Source organism: Pomacea canaliculata, linkage group LG3, assembly GCF_003073045.1.
Source record: "Pomacea canaliculata isolate SZHN2017 linkage group LG3, ASM307304v1, whole genome shotgun sequence".
Taxonomy (NCBI): Eukaryota; Metazoa; Mollusca; class Gastropoda; order Architaenioglossa; family Ampullariidae; genus Pomacea; species Pomacea canaliculata.
The window spans coordinates 17,291,970-17,306,190 of NC_037592.1; the positions used below are offsets into that span (position 1 = coordinate 17,291,970).

General features: G+C 44.6%; 1 protein-coding gene across 4 annotated transcripts in view; it reads right to left on the reverse strand.

Moving 5' to 3' along the window:
- Window positions 1-2,419: 2,419 nt before the first annotated feature.
- Window positions 2,420-14,221, reverse strand: part of LOC112558860 (serine-aspartate repeat-containing protein I-like) — a 40,820-nt gene continuing 29,018 nt past the window's right edge. Inside the window, exons 2-9 of one of the 4 annotated variants that reach the window (XM_025229575.1) lie at window positions 12,695-13,388; window positions 12,018-12,652; window positions 8,939-10,961; window positions 8,556-8,684; window positions 8,107-8,198; window positions 7,747-7,884; window positions 7,345-7,603; window positions 2,420-7,039 (exon numbers count right to left, since the gene is read on the reverse strand). In XM_025229575.1, the coding sequence (XP_025085360.1) occupies window positions 6,732-7,039; window positions 7,345-7,603; window positions 7,747-7,884; window positions 8,107-8,198; window positions 8,556-8,684; window positions 8,939-10,961; window positions 12,018-12,652; window positions 12,695-13,388 (4,278 nt within the window). In that variant the 3' untranslated portion in view covers window positions 2,420-6,731. Of the gene's footprint in view, window positions 7,054-7,344; window positions 7,604-7,746; window positions 7,885-8,106; window positions 8,199-8,555; window positions 8,685-8,938; window positions 10,962-12,017; window positions 13,389-14,221 lie in introns of all 4 variants that reach the window. The other 3 variants (XM_025229577.1, XM_025229574.1, XM_025229578.1) reach the window with 3 other exon arrangements.

Consider the following 14,221-nt stretch of genomic DNA (forward strand, 5'->3'; position numbering starts at 1 on the left):
CCTCCTAGAAACTTTTACTGTTTGTGCAATCGATATGAAATTCCTTGCACGTCATGTCGTGATGCAACATGTGTCACCTAATCACATGACTTTTGTGTGACTAATAGCTAAAACTAACATTTCAGAATAAATAAATCATTGTATTGTGTATTTGAATCAAGAAACGATACATGGACCTTCAGGGTCCCACCTTGTCTTGTAATAGAGACATATATTTGTCGTGTGCTGGTGAGAACATTGTCTTGGTGAATATTACTAAGGATGATTGGAAACATTCAGTTTCTGACCGATCTGTTGTCATCTAACTGCGTTTACACAACAGCATTTCTTGGGGCCTGTGTGAGTTTCCCTATTATTTTTGTATGAATTTTGCAAATAGTGAATCACAGTGTATTGACGAAGTCCTCTGATATGTTTCTGTTGTTTTGATTAATGGACAGAAAAAAATCAAAATAAAGCAACAAATTGATCTTAATGTTATGGTGAATGTGTCCTCAAAATGTTTTCAAATTTACTTTCTATGCATCATGGCCTTTCGGTGTTTTCTAGAAGCTAAAAATGTCCATGCCTGATCTCCACTTTCGTGAATTCATCCACTTTGTGAATGTTTATTTTTGTCAGTAGTTGATGAACAGTTTAAAAATAGAAATCTTTGCAGCACTGTATATTTCTTCTGAAACTAGGCATTGTTTGTATGAAAATGTGGTCCTCGTATGCATTCCATAAAGGGTAACATTATTTTGTTTTTTTATTTTTTTCAAATTACCAGACGTAATTCTGCATTGTGAAAGCGCTTTTATACTTAACGCTTCTCCTACAAACATTTGATGTGAAAGCACACAGGTCTTGGTTTTATGGAGTATGATCATTTATACTTTTAATGGTCCTCATTTTGTTGATTTGATAGTCACTAGAATTGTACTTTTCCTTTAATAACTTTAAAAATTTACTTAAGAAGAAGGGCAGAAACAACGCATTAGATTGAAGAAACTACGCGTAGACATCTCGTTATTACCAGAGACCTTGGGGCTACTATGATGGTCACTTTGACCGTGGTGCGGCCTTTCTAACAGCTCTGGAAACAAAGATTACCTGTTCGTGTAACAGGTGGGCATCTGCGACACACAGGACAAGAGTCAGTCCGTAAAGTTGCGCAGTCTCAATGCGTACACCTCGAACATCGTCTCCACGTGCGACAAAGGTATGGGGGAGAGGGGAAGATTGGTGTTTTACGCCGTGCCAGCAGCTAAGGCTATATCAAAGCAGGCAGCCCTGTAAACAGATCACATGCAGAGAAAGAACAGCGACGGTAAAGCTCGACTCACGCAGGTGTGACAGAACACCGTCAGCATGGTTTTGATCTTTTTTCAGGTTGATGAAGGTTTCTTACACAATTATCCCACTTGTCGTTCATCCGGTTAGCGATACAGGATAAGGATTAGTTGTTACGGGTTCGGATCTCGATTCGGGCACACTATTATTTTTCCTCTGCATGTGACATATGTTTACAGGACTGACTTTACCGTGATGTAAGCTTGGTTTCTGGCTCGGCGTAAACACCAATTCTCTCTCCCCCCGATCCTTCTCGCACTGTTACCAGTAAACCGTGCGTTGTATTGAAAGGTCACTCTATCGTGAAGGCTTTACGGTTTATGGGGCCTTGGCCTTAGTCTTAGTGTAGATACTTGTGAAAGTTGTGCTGCATATGCATAATTGTAGTGTGTACAGTGATAGACATTCTGTGTAATCCACCTTTGTGAGAGACAAGTCTTTCTCAATCAACATTAACTCAGCTTGTGGAAATGTAAACAAGTGTTTGCTGGCTGTCAAAACAACAAGACCTCATTAACATATTGTGTTCAAAGCCGTGACAGGTTGTAACCCTGAACTCCGCTCTCGTTGTCTCGTGTCACGCTCATGTATACATGGATCACCGACCGCGCAGCTTCTAGTTCTTTCCATTCCATTGCTAGAATGTTGCGCTTTATGTGTGTCGTCATTTATCATCAGTGGTGAGATACCATGTCCAGTCCTGAAATAAAGTATTTCCTACTTTGGTTATTGATGGAAGTATGTTTTTATTGGACTGAATCACGAGTTTTAGATTGTTTAACACACTGCACCGGGTATTTACAGCCTACGTCTGACCATTGCTATAGTTTACTGAGATACGAAGCATCTCAACGCTCCTAGAGGATAAAAAATTAAAAAAGAAAAATTTTAAACACTTTTACTTGAAATATACACAAAAGAACAAAAATAATTTTCGTCCTCGGTTCTCCGGATTTTCTTTAATAGGTATATCTTAAAATATAAGTGTGAAGGGCATACTTAGAAATACTTTCTTTCATTGGTATTGATATATTTCTGTTAGGAAAGTGAGGGAAGAAATAAAATGAAGGAATATAAGACAAACAGATGCGATCGTCCCAAACGTTTATTGACTGAAAGGCACTGACCACGTAGTTTCAGTAACGTGACGTAGTACAACGTTATCTTACACAGTCATGTCAAAGCTACAGGCTTTCGGTCCCACCATCCACACTGCACAGTAATGCATCATGCCGAGAGCAACAAGACACAGGGTCCTTGTCACGTGACAGGCAAGTGCAAAGGTCATCAGATGAACTCTATATATATATATACACAATGTTTATCAGAGGGTAGGTGTAGTGAACACCTCAGAAAAATGAAGAAAATGACAGGGTAGGTGTGCCTGGCTCCATTCAGACTCGTGTTTAGCAAAAACTAGTTTGAAGTGTTTCTTGCTACAGGTTGAACCCACATTTTGTTTAAATACGAAAATCGGAGTAGGTAGTTTGATAACTTATAGCAGTCTGGATTGAACTCTGTGTAAAGGTGATCCAAAAATATTCCACTCGTGCTTTTTCTGTTATCTAAACAGACCGCCCTTTGACATACCTCAGTGTCTTCCAAGAAGGACAGGCAATGGTCAAATTTTGAATTTATATATAATCATGTGAATGTACATACATATCAAATGTCTCATTAAGACACTACAACACTTTCTGGTGTGTAAAAAGATTTTATAGAAAAATGTCAGAAATGGAACACTTTGGTTTAGTGTTAATACATTCGCTTTGTTACATATTTTAAACAGAAGAAAAGAGATGAACTAAAAAAATATTTCCATGGGAACTAGGTCTGCAAAGACAAGTTATGTCCTGTTTTATGCTTGTGTTTGGAACATTGGAGTCTTACTTGAGCAACGAAGGTATGACAAGGTTAGAAGGTGTCGTTAGAGTACAGAAACTCCGACTAACATCAGGGTGGATGTATTGTCAGGGTTTTATTATTGTCCGCTGATGATTCCTTATTTGAAGAACATGACTAGATTTCTTTGGTTGCGCCGTCCTCAAGCTTTCTGTGAACTAAGAGCTAATGAAAACAAAGGATCAACGTCGCACGCACACACACACACACGACAACATCAACAACAACAATCCCAATTTCTCCCGACAAGGCAAATCTGGTTCCGAATACAAAGTACATCACAGCGCCACCCTATGATGAAGAAAAGCAGACTTCTACACGATACAAAGCATATCAGCTGCTCCAAAGCTTCTCCTGGATATGAAAATTGCAAAGAAAAAAGTCTCAGTCGCCCAAACTAAGTGCAGACAGAAAGTAGATAATAAAGCTGTAATGTTAAACAACGGTGTTCACATCGAAAGCGACATCTAGCCTCGTCAGAGGCGATGTAGTGTCGACAACCAATCGCATTGTCACAATGTGAAGAAATCACAAAGTTCACATAAAAATACTCCATGCCGTATGTACATCATAATGCTGGTCAAAATCAAGTATAAAAATAACATTCAGCTTTAAACAGAATGACATGGGATGGGAGGAGAGGCAAGAATAAAATCCAAAAACATTAAAATGAAAGATAATTTAACAAATTAAGGGAGGCCAGTTTACACAAACTTTCGAAATTCAGACATCGAATATTACATGCTGCTTAAGAAAATTGAATTATTGAAAGGAAATGGCTGTTTGTCCTGTATCTGGTGATAATTCCGACAGTGTAGTGTAAGTAAGCATCACTGGTTAAATATAATGCAAAAGGTTCAGCGCCGTGAAGAAACGTGTCATTTTGTTTCAATGTAGTTTGACTACATCTCGACCTGTGACCTGTGCCTGCATGCACTCACACACACATAACTGAGCAGATAAGTACAGGTACAAACATGAAGTTTTGTACACATACGTATGTATACACACGCAATCATAATAACAGGTATCACGCAGGAATAATCCATTTTGCCAACACATGAATGTGCAATATTAGTTAAAGTAATAAAGCATGGCAACTTACAAATAAATACAGTCAATGAACACCTGCAACAATCATCACTTGCATGCATCTGCAGTCCATCGTCCATGGAGCTGTTGACATCAAAGTACACAGCAGGTCAACGTCACGTGACTCAGCTTCCGATACAGTGTGAACTCAATCAAGTATGGCACGACTGAGGTCTGGCTGTCTCCTCCTCCATTACAGAAAATGTCAACACAACCAGTTCATTGTCTTTGATGTTTCAGTCACACACACAAATGTCAGAGACATACACTGCTTTTGAAAAGCGAGTGAGAACAATGATCTCAATCTTGCCTCATTGTTTTAATTGTTGAGGCTTTCATCATCGAAAGACAGAATCGACAGTTACAGTTGTGTATTTATACTTGTGTAGGAGACAAATAACAGTGCATAAAACAAAACAAAACAAACAAACAAACAAACAAAAAACAAACAAACAAACAAACAAACAAACAAAAAACCAGAACTATTCCGAATATTTGTCAATATTTACTGTCTGCATATTTGAGGAAAAAAATAAAAGCCTGACTCATGAACCAATGTAAGTTTGTAAAAGAAAAAAAAAAGTATGGCAAATGCTGAAAGTGTTGTGAAAATTCTCGCTAGAAATGTAGTAAAGTTAACAACACACTTTGTCATGCGCTTGGCGACGATAATCACTTTCACAACCACACCAACATGGTGTTGTTGTCGTTTCCACACGCAGCAGCCTTCGGTCAGCAACTGTTGAAGCTGATCAGATGTGCTTGTGTCCTGCACTTGTTTGTATCAGCAGTCCTATCATTATTTCCACGCACAAAGAGATTTCATAGATTGAATGGTATTACAGATATTTACGAGTGGAAAAAACACAAGAACTGCTCTTGGAACTCCCCCAAGATCATGTCACGAGGAGAAAGCCAACAAGCGAGGGCAAGACACACATCATTCAGTCCTTACACTATGTAAACAGTCTCACTCTTTATGTGACAACAAGCATTAGGCAAACATTTGTATAGTTATGAACAAATGAAGACCACAAGTCATTTACACAATCTTTGGTCAAAAGAAACGATCCATAATGAAAAAAAAGTAACCATGGTTTAAAATTTCAAATGCAGCCAACCAGATCAACGATAGATAAGAACTTTGCAACAAATTAGTAAGAAAAAAAATCTCTTAGATTGAAAAACTCTTTTCTGACAAATCCAGTGGTGTAAAATGTTCCAACAGCACATTAGGAGAAAGCATCGGTAGAAGCAGCAAATGGCATGTACATGAAACTAAAGTATGAACAACAGACCCGACACCAACCGCCGAGCAATCATGAGGGCAGTTCATCACGTGTACAGCAGGACAAACACAGGATTCCCAAACAATCATTGATGTACACCATATCCTCCCTCCATTAGGATCTTACTTTGGGAAAGGGACTTGATTATCTCATTAGCTTGCAATATTTCATGATTTGGAAAAAAAATTGGAAGTGATCAACATTTGTTCAGTCAGACAAGTTTATCAAAGAACACATTTTCGCGCGCGTGCACACAAAATCACGCACGCACACCCGCACACACATGCATGTGTCCGCGCATTATATACATGCGTTTGCAGGCGCACAATCAAGCACTTGTTTGATATCAGTAACAACACATGTTGAAAAGCCTGTTTAGTGAAAATCGTATAAATTAAATTGTTTGCGTCTGAAACGACGCTCAGGTGCTTACGTGGCCATGGAGTGGTGTTGGTCTTGTTACTCGCCAAGTTTGACTAGTCGGGTGTCTACATTTAAAAAAAAGTGACTAGCATGAACAGCAGTTAGTCGGTGATTCAGTCACAGACTGCAAGGATCCTGACCTTCCAAGAGTTTTGCACAAGAAATGTTGCTAACCATCAACATTCTGTGGTACTACGGTGATGCGACACAAAGACACAAAAGTGTCTTTTTTCTACAAGAATAAGAAATGTGATTTCCATGCATCTATATTAGGAGACGAATGATACCACGAATATTAAAGACATATATCAAAACTCTTGGAAGCCAAGATCCCAAGTTTGTTTACCAAAAATCTTATCTGTTGCTTCTAATTTCATGAATTAAGCTACATGACCTGAAGTCTTTATACACAGGATGAGAAAAGAAGGCACGCTTAGTAGTTTTTTTTCATTTTTCAGGCACTTGTGTGAACCTTGAAAGATCAAAACTGATTTAAAGCCACACTCAAGAGTTTGCAGAGAAAGAATCAGAAGGAAAAAAAACAACATCTTGACGAGCTGAATTGCTACGACAACCACTTGACGCAAACGCCACCAGAGAGAATGACAGGCGGAGTCACCTTTGCCAACCTCCTTCTTTCCTTTACCATCTTTTTACCAAAAACAATCTTACAGCTGCAGACAGAGCGGCGAACTAACTTTGATTGTGACCAGGACCTTCGACCTCGGCGCCATCTTCCGAAACCACTCTCTTGTCCAAATTCATCATGACTGCTGTTGTGAACGACGTGGGGCTATCGCCGGATAAAGTCGATTCCGATGACTGTTTTACGTCCTCTTCCACTTCCGCTTCCGGCGTGGAAAAGAACTCTTCCTCTTCTTCCTGCACGTCTTCCTCGCGAGGCCGCGGCTGCAGCAGTCGGTCCTTTGGGGTGGCGTCTGCTTCATCGTCTGTCGTCTCGTCCATGAATCGGATTTTATCGATGCCGTTTATGTATGAATCTAGATGGAAGAGTCTGCATCATCATCATCATCATCATCATCATCATCATCATCATCATCATCATCATCATCATCAAATGAAAAACAACGTAAGAGGAGTCAGAGAAGATAATGAATTTTCGAGTACACCGACTGCTTCCTTCAATGTCTGCCAGCTAGATCCGTTATTCTATTAATATTCAATAAATATTAACATTAAATCCTATCGGAATCGAAAAAAATAAAGAATGTGAAATTAAAAAAAAACTGTTACATAAGTAGCGAGTCAGAAAGTCTCATATCTGAGATGCCAGGATGATGATTACCTTGTGGCTCCTCCCCCTGTACGGGTTTCTTTTTGTCCGGTACAGCGTACACGTCATCGTTGGGTGCTGCGCTGGTGGTCAGCGGGGTGTAGGACGTTGTCAGTGGGGTGTACGTGGCCTTGGGTGGCGGCCGGCGGTAGATGGGCTTGTTGTTGGTCCGCCTGACCTCGTCCACCTCGTCATAGATGCCCGCACCAGACTGCACGGGGCGGAACTCGATGGCTTCTGAGTTACCGTTACCAACGTCCTGGGGCACTTTCTACAAGAAAAAAAGGAAAGACGTGTGTTATAGAGTGCAGTTCCTGAGAAAATGTCAGATTCGCGACGCCGACCATATGGCCAGAGACACACGCGCACGTACACACACACACACGTACACACACACACAACCTCTCGACTCACTTTCATGATCTTGAAGCCACCCCGCTTCTTGCAGTAGCGAGAGGCCAGGAAGCCGATGGCGAAGAGAGCGATGCCTCCAATGGTGACACCCACAATGATGGCCGTCCGTTGTTTGTCAGCATCATTGGCCTCCGATTCCTGCAAGTAGAAAACCGCAGAGTGGTTCATCGTGGTCAACTTGTCTTGCTATGACGGGTCCAGTATCGGGTAAGTCCTGACAGCGAGGCGTTAGCCATTCAGCTAGAGCCTAGCGGCGTGGTGGACACCTGCTAGCGGGGTGGGGAAAGATGGGGATACGGGTGGAACAAGGGGGCAAAGATAGGGATGGCACCATGTGGCTCAACACACACACACACTGACCTTCTGGTGCACCGACTGAACTTTGGTGCCGCTCTGGTTGTCCTCGCTCTCTTCCACTGTGATGGACACACCCGGACCTCGCCGCAAGCCGTCTAGAAAGTCGCAAAAACAGATTGACTTACATCACTTCTGGTTAATCGCTTTACAGGCATCCATGTTGATGGACCCCACCACTGGTTGAAGGCCATCACTACTGGCTGATCGAGTTTCATTACTGGTTGACAAACCTCGATACACATTCATAGATCACAGTACACACTGGTCGCAATAGGAGTTGGTGAACTTCACCAACATGAAACACACACACACACAATGTAACACAACATACAGTGTAAAGTCAAACTATAAAACAGTTTAAGGAGACCGGAAGCTGTTGGCATAAAGACAAAGCACAGAGATAAGGAGAGTGGAGGTTGCTAGGGAAAACAAATCACAAGCAGAGTGCTCACGACGAGATCTGTTAGTGTTGTCAGCCTCCTCCTCGTCGACGGAAACATCGATGTCTTCCGTTTTGTCGTCATCCTTTTCACCAGACGTCTCGTTGTCTCCAGCTTCTTTCCCGCCATCCACCACGATACCTATGATCCGGTCACATGATCAATACATCAGTTTCTCTCTCACGGACAATAGGAAATGTTAATCATACACGTGCATCCACACTCTTAGACAATATGATTGCGGGTTTCTTTGTCTTCTTTATGAACCATGAAATGGTGAACTCTATGGAGTGACTGATCATAAGTGTACAACCAGGTGAATAACAGGTAAGAAGAACATGACAAGAGAGTACAACACTTTGAAGTGCTGCACAATGATTGACAGAGATGGTTACCTGAGACGTTGGCGGGTTCCAGGTCGATGACATCAGAAGTGGAGGGGGTGGAGGACTCGAGTTCCTCCAGCGGAGTTGTCTCTGTCTTGTCTTCCTGCTCATCGCCATCATGTGGAATAGCGACATCCACGACACCGGGCTCCTCTACTTCGGCTGTCGACGTTGTCTCTGGTGGGATCGTGGAAGGGGAAGCAGCTGCTGGGGTTGACTCCTCACCCAACACATCGTCGACGCCGACAACAACCCCAGCCTCGACGGTTTCGTTCTTCTCTGGGTCCGCTGCGACCGTCGTGGTGTCGACTATGTCGACGGTTACATCACCGGAGCCGTCGTCATCCTCTGAGCCAATAGAAGCTCCACCCTCACCCACGGCAGTCTCGTTTTTGCCGTCGTCAGCAGGAAGTGCCGTAGTGGACTCTGGTGGCGAAAGTTCGGTGCCGCTGGCATCATCCACGCCAGGTCCAACGTCGACGATGGGATCGCTGTCCGTTTCATTCCTGCTCTCCTCACCGCTCAAGATAGCTAGTGTCGTGTCTGCTGACGTGGCGGCAGTGCTAGTTCCTTCACCTGGCAGGTGCTCCACGTTGACGTCCACGTTTTCTGTGTCATCACCAGCAAGCGTGTTGTTACCCACGTCGTCCGTTTCTTCCATCGCCGGAGGAACGCTCGACTCCTCGTCACCGCTGCCATCGAGAGATGAAGCCACGTCCTCTGAACCTGTCGTCACCGAGTCGTCAGTGGTGTTCTTCTCCTCGCCTAGCTCATCGACCCCTGGTTCCGGAACAACAGGGGCCACTACTGCTGTTTCTGTGTCGTTTCCTCCCGGTGGCGGCGCCGTTTCTGCGGCGTCGTGTGACGTGTCGTGACCCTCACCTTCAGCCACCGTATCCTCTCCTTCCGGCGCGAGGGTAGAACTGTGGGCTGAGGGTGTGCTTTCTTCAGCTGTCTCGTTCCCAGGCTCGGCGTCCCCAGAACCAGTAACGACCGGTAAAACCAGGCTACCATCACTTTCCTCTCCGTTACCGTCTTGTGGTGTTTCGGTCGTTATTTCGTCATCGGCCGTGGGTTTTTCATCGTCAGAATCTTCCTCGCTTTTATCCTCAGAAAGGACCAGCAGGTCGCCTTTGTTGTCGTCATCTGCCGAGGGTGACTCGGTGACTACTTCTCCATCGTCTTCCTCTTCGGACTTTGGTTTTCCATTCTCTCCTTTATCATCGTCAGAATCAGCAACAGAACCGTCCTCGCCAGGTGTCGGCGCGGGACTAGTAACCACCTCGTCTTCAGTTTCTTCAGTAACGCTCCCCAGCACGAGCCCTTCAGACCCTGTGGGCAGGTCCTCCGTATTGCTGTCATCAGATGCCTTACTGGACCCTGCATTCAGCATGTCTGCAACGTCAGGGTCTATCACCTCTTCCTTGGCAGCTTCATCTTCAGGATCTTCGGGGCTGGCAGTTGAAGTTTCTTCTTCCTGTTCAGACTCAACGCCAGCATCTTCGCTGCTTTCTTCGCCTGCTTCCCCTTCAGGTATAAGAGCTGACTTCTCCCCATCGTCCTCAGATCTTGGCTCGCTTGAAGCCTCGGGTGAAGGAGTTGAGTGCTCCTCCTTGTCTGCTGCATCATCTTCAACATGGCTGGGAAGTGGCACAACCACCGATTCTTCCTTCTCACTCTCCCCTGCGTCACTCTCGGCTTCTCCGTCTGACGACGATGGAGGTGGGGTGCTTGCTGGGCTCTCATCGTCTGCCTCTTCATCTTGGGAAGCGTCATCAGCATCATCAGAAGTCTCCGTTGATTCCTTCGCCGGCTTCTCTTCTTCTGTGGGCGACTCAGGGGTCTCGTCTTTCTCTTTCTTGTCTTCCGTTAAGACATGATCCACATCGTTCTCAGAAGTTTCTTCTTTGTCCTCGTCTGCAGCGTCGTCTTCAGATGCTTCGGTGTCTGGCGCTGCGGTCGCTGGTGGGGATCCCTGGTCGTCTCCTTCTTTTGGGGAGTCGGCGTGTGACTTCAGTGCGTCCTCGATGACCTGCCGTGAAATGACAAGAAATGTCAGCTGTGACAGGATTCATGGTTTGTAACATATGCCAGCTTCACGTTAAAGAATATTCCCTAACCTTTACCACCACAGTAGCTTTCATAATTTTATGCTTGTCTGCATGAAATACAGTCACATGAAAATAAGAGAGAACAGAAAAAAATAAAAGAAATAACTCAAGATTCTTTTTTAAAGAGTGAGTGCATGTGATGTACAGTATAAATCACACACGCACACAAACACATGTCTGACGCACTACAGACATAGAATCCCTATGCACAGGGGCTCAAACTAGTAACAGATCGCTGATTAGCGGCAAAGAACTCAAAGGGCGCTGACAGAGGTCAAAGGTAATAGCAGGTGTGACAGGATCCAAGATTTCTCGTCTAGACAGGTTTGGACAAAGGAAGACATTGTGACTGGCTTTAATCAGCTTTAAAAAAAAACAACCTCAGGAGAAGTCTTTTGTTGAACCGTTGTCGCCTAAAAGTGAGACTCAGCTGGACGAGTTTGTTTAGACAGGGTTAACTCCCTTCCCTTCTCAAACACTCGGGCGCACGCACGCACGCACGCACACAAACACAAAGAGTGGTGTGAGAAGGAAAAGGAAGAGAAGCGAATGTAAGAAGTGTTTCTGTGGTTTCTCCGCTGTGCAATTGCTGTGCACCACCTGCAAGTCAATCTTGTGCAGGCTCACCTTGAAGTGGTCGGGTGTGACCCCATCTGCCCATGACCCTGCTCGTAAGTGCAGCCTTACAGACATCATTCCCATTACTCAAGTCTATTTTCTTATTAAGCACTGACATTTCTTATTTGTTAAAGAAAAACTCTGATAAATAAATATCTTGAAATGTAGAATGAGCAAGACGTCAGTGCAAATATTTCAACAAGGGCGCAAAGGGGCAAAACTCAAAGTAAATCGTGAAAGGAGTTCATTTCGATGACGCAGCCTTCAGTCACCGCAACTAGATGGCCTTCCCCAAGTCTCTCCCTTCACAAGAAGCCTGTGAAACACACCCTGAGGGTAGAGTAAGGGAACATACGTACCGTCAACAGTTCATCCGGGTGTTTGTCATTCTCCGCAGCCACCTCCCCGCTGCTTTCAGCCGAGTCTGGATTCTCTTCAGAAGGCTCTTGAGGACTTTTCGGGGGCTCGGGGTGATTATCCGATGACACGGGGTCCTTGTCGGATGATTTTGCATCTGATGACTCGGAGTGATTCTCGGATGCCTCTAGATGATCATCTGATGGAGCCGGATTATCGTCTGACTGCTGTGGAGGATCATCTGATGGTTCTGGCTGATGGTTTGTTGGCTCATGGTGTTCACTTGAGGGAGCTGGGTGATCGTCGGATTGCTCCGGTTCACTATCATCTGATGGTGCTGGATGGTCGTCTGATGGTGCTGGTTGATCAGGTTGATCTGCATCACCATCTGATGGTGCTGGGTGATCGTCTGATTTCTCTTCATCACCATCTGATGGTGCTGGGTGATCGTCTGATTTCTCTGCATCATCATCTGATGATGCTGGGTGATCATCTGATTTCTCTGCATCACCATCTGATGATGCTGGGTGATCGTCTGATGGTGCTGGTTGATCAGGTTGATCTGCATCACCATCTGATGGTGCTGGGTGATCGTCTGATTTCTCTTCATCACCATCTGATGGTGCTGGGTGATCGTCTGATTTCTCTGCATCCTCATCTGATGATGCTGGGTGATCATCTGATGGTGCTGGTTGATCAGGTTGATCTGCATCACCATCTGATGGTGCTGGGTGATCGTCTGATTTCTCTGCATCACCATCTGATGAAGCTGGGTGATCATCTGATTTCTCTTCATCACCATCTGCTGGTGCTGGATGACCATTTGATGGCTCTGCGTGGTCGCCGGCTTGCTCTTCATCTCCGTTTGATGGTGCAGCATGATCATCAGATGATGCTGGGTGATCATCTGATTTCTCTTCATCACCATCTGCTGGTGCTGGATGACCATTTGATGGCTCTGCGTGGTCCCCGGCTTGCTCTTCATCTCCGTTTGATGGTGCAGCATGATCATCAGATGATGCTGGGTGATCATCTGATTTCCCTGCATCACCGTCTGATGGTGCAGGATTTTCTTTGGATGAGTCTGCATCATCAGCTACTGGCTGTGGATGATCACTGGAGGGCTCTGAGTGACTTTCGGATGGTTCTGCGGGATCGTCGGATGACTCTGGATGATGATTTGACGGTTCTTCATTCTCATCCGGCGACACCGGATGATCGTCTGATGTCTGACTATCCGCTGCTGTCTTCTCGCTCTCTGTCTTGTCGTGCGGCTCGTCTCCCTCTGCCCCTGCACTTGAGCTTGCATCGTCGTCGGCGTCGGCCCGTCGATAGCGATGCCCGTGAATGCTGTTCTCGGAAAGGCCCGACACCTGAGAGACATCAGATATCGACAGGTGAGTCATAAGAACCATACGAACACAATATGCTTGTGTGTGTGTGTGTGTGTGTGTGTGTGTGTGTGTGTGTGTGTGTGTGTGTTTTAGAATCAGATGTCTAGGAATAAAGTTTAGGTGTGTTAGATCGCTCACGGTGGCATTCTAGAAATTAGAAATTCACTCACTCGCGGACACACGCACAAGCGCACGCACAACAATTCTGTGTTTCCTGAAAAAGTCAAGATGGTCTGGTTAGTAAAAAGAACAACGGACAATTGTATTTTACAGACACCACTGTTTGTGTAATCTTGGATGCTGCTTCAGTTAGAGATATAGAAGAGATCCATCTAATGCCATCCTGTCCCGCCAACACCGAAGAAACAGCCAGCAAGGGACGCAACTCGTATTCCCTTGTTCAACGTCTTCAGCGCAGTTGTCTAACTTTGTGAGTGTAGTGTGTGTGTGAGAGGCTGGTGTGATAAGCATGATAAGACATCACAGGCGACACAAACCCGCCCTGATAGTCTTGAGAGGTCAGCAAAGGCCACTAGCTCCTGTACATGATAACTGCACGCAGCTGGCTGAAGAGAGAGAGAGAAAGACAGAGAGAAAGAAATACAACAACCTCTGAGCACTGCATTTGATGACATTCATGTGTTGCCGGGTGCTCTGTACTTATTCTCTTCGTATGTGTCATAAAGCATTAAATTGTTGTTTGAGGACAGGTTTATAAGAGAGAGTCAGCTTTAACGCCCACTGTTGTTGACTGGATACTAATGTAGATGTCGGTGTCGGTGTGATGCATCTTAAAAATAAAAAAAATGAGG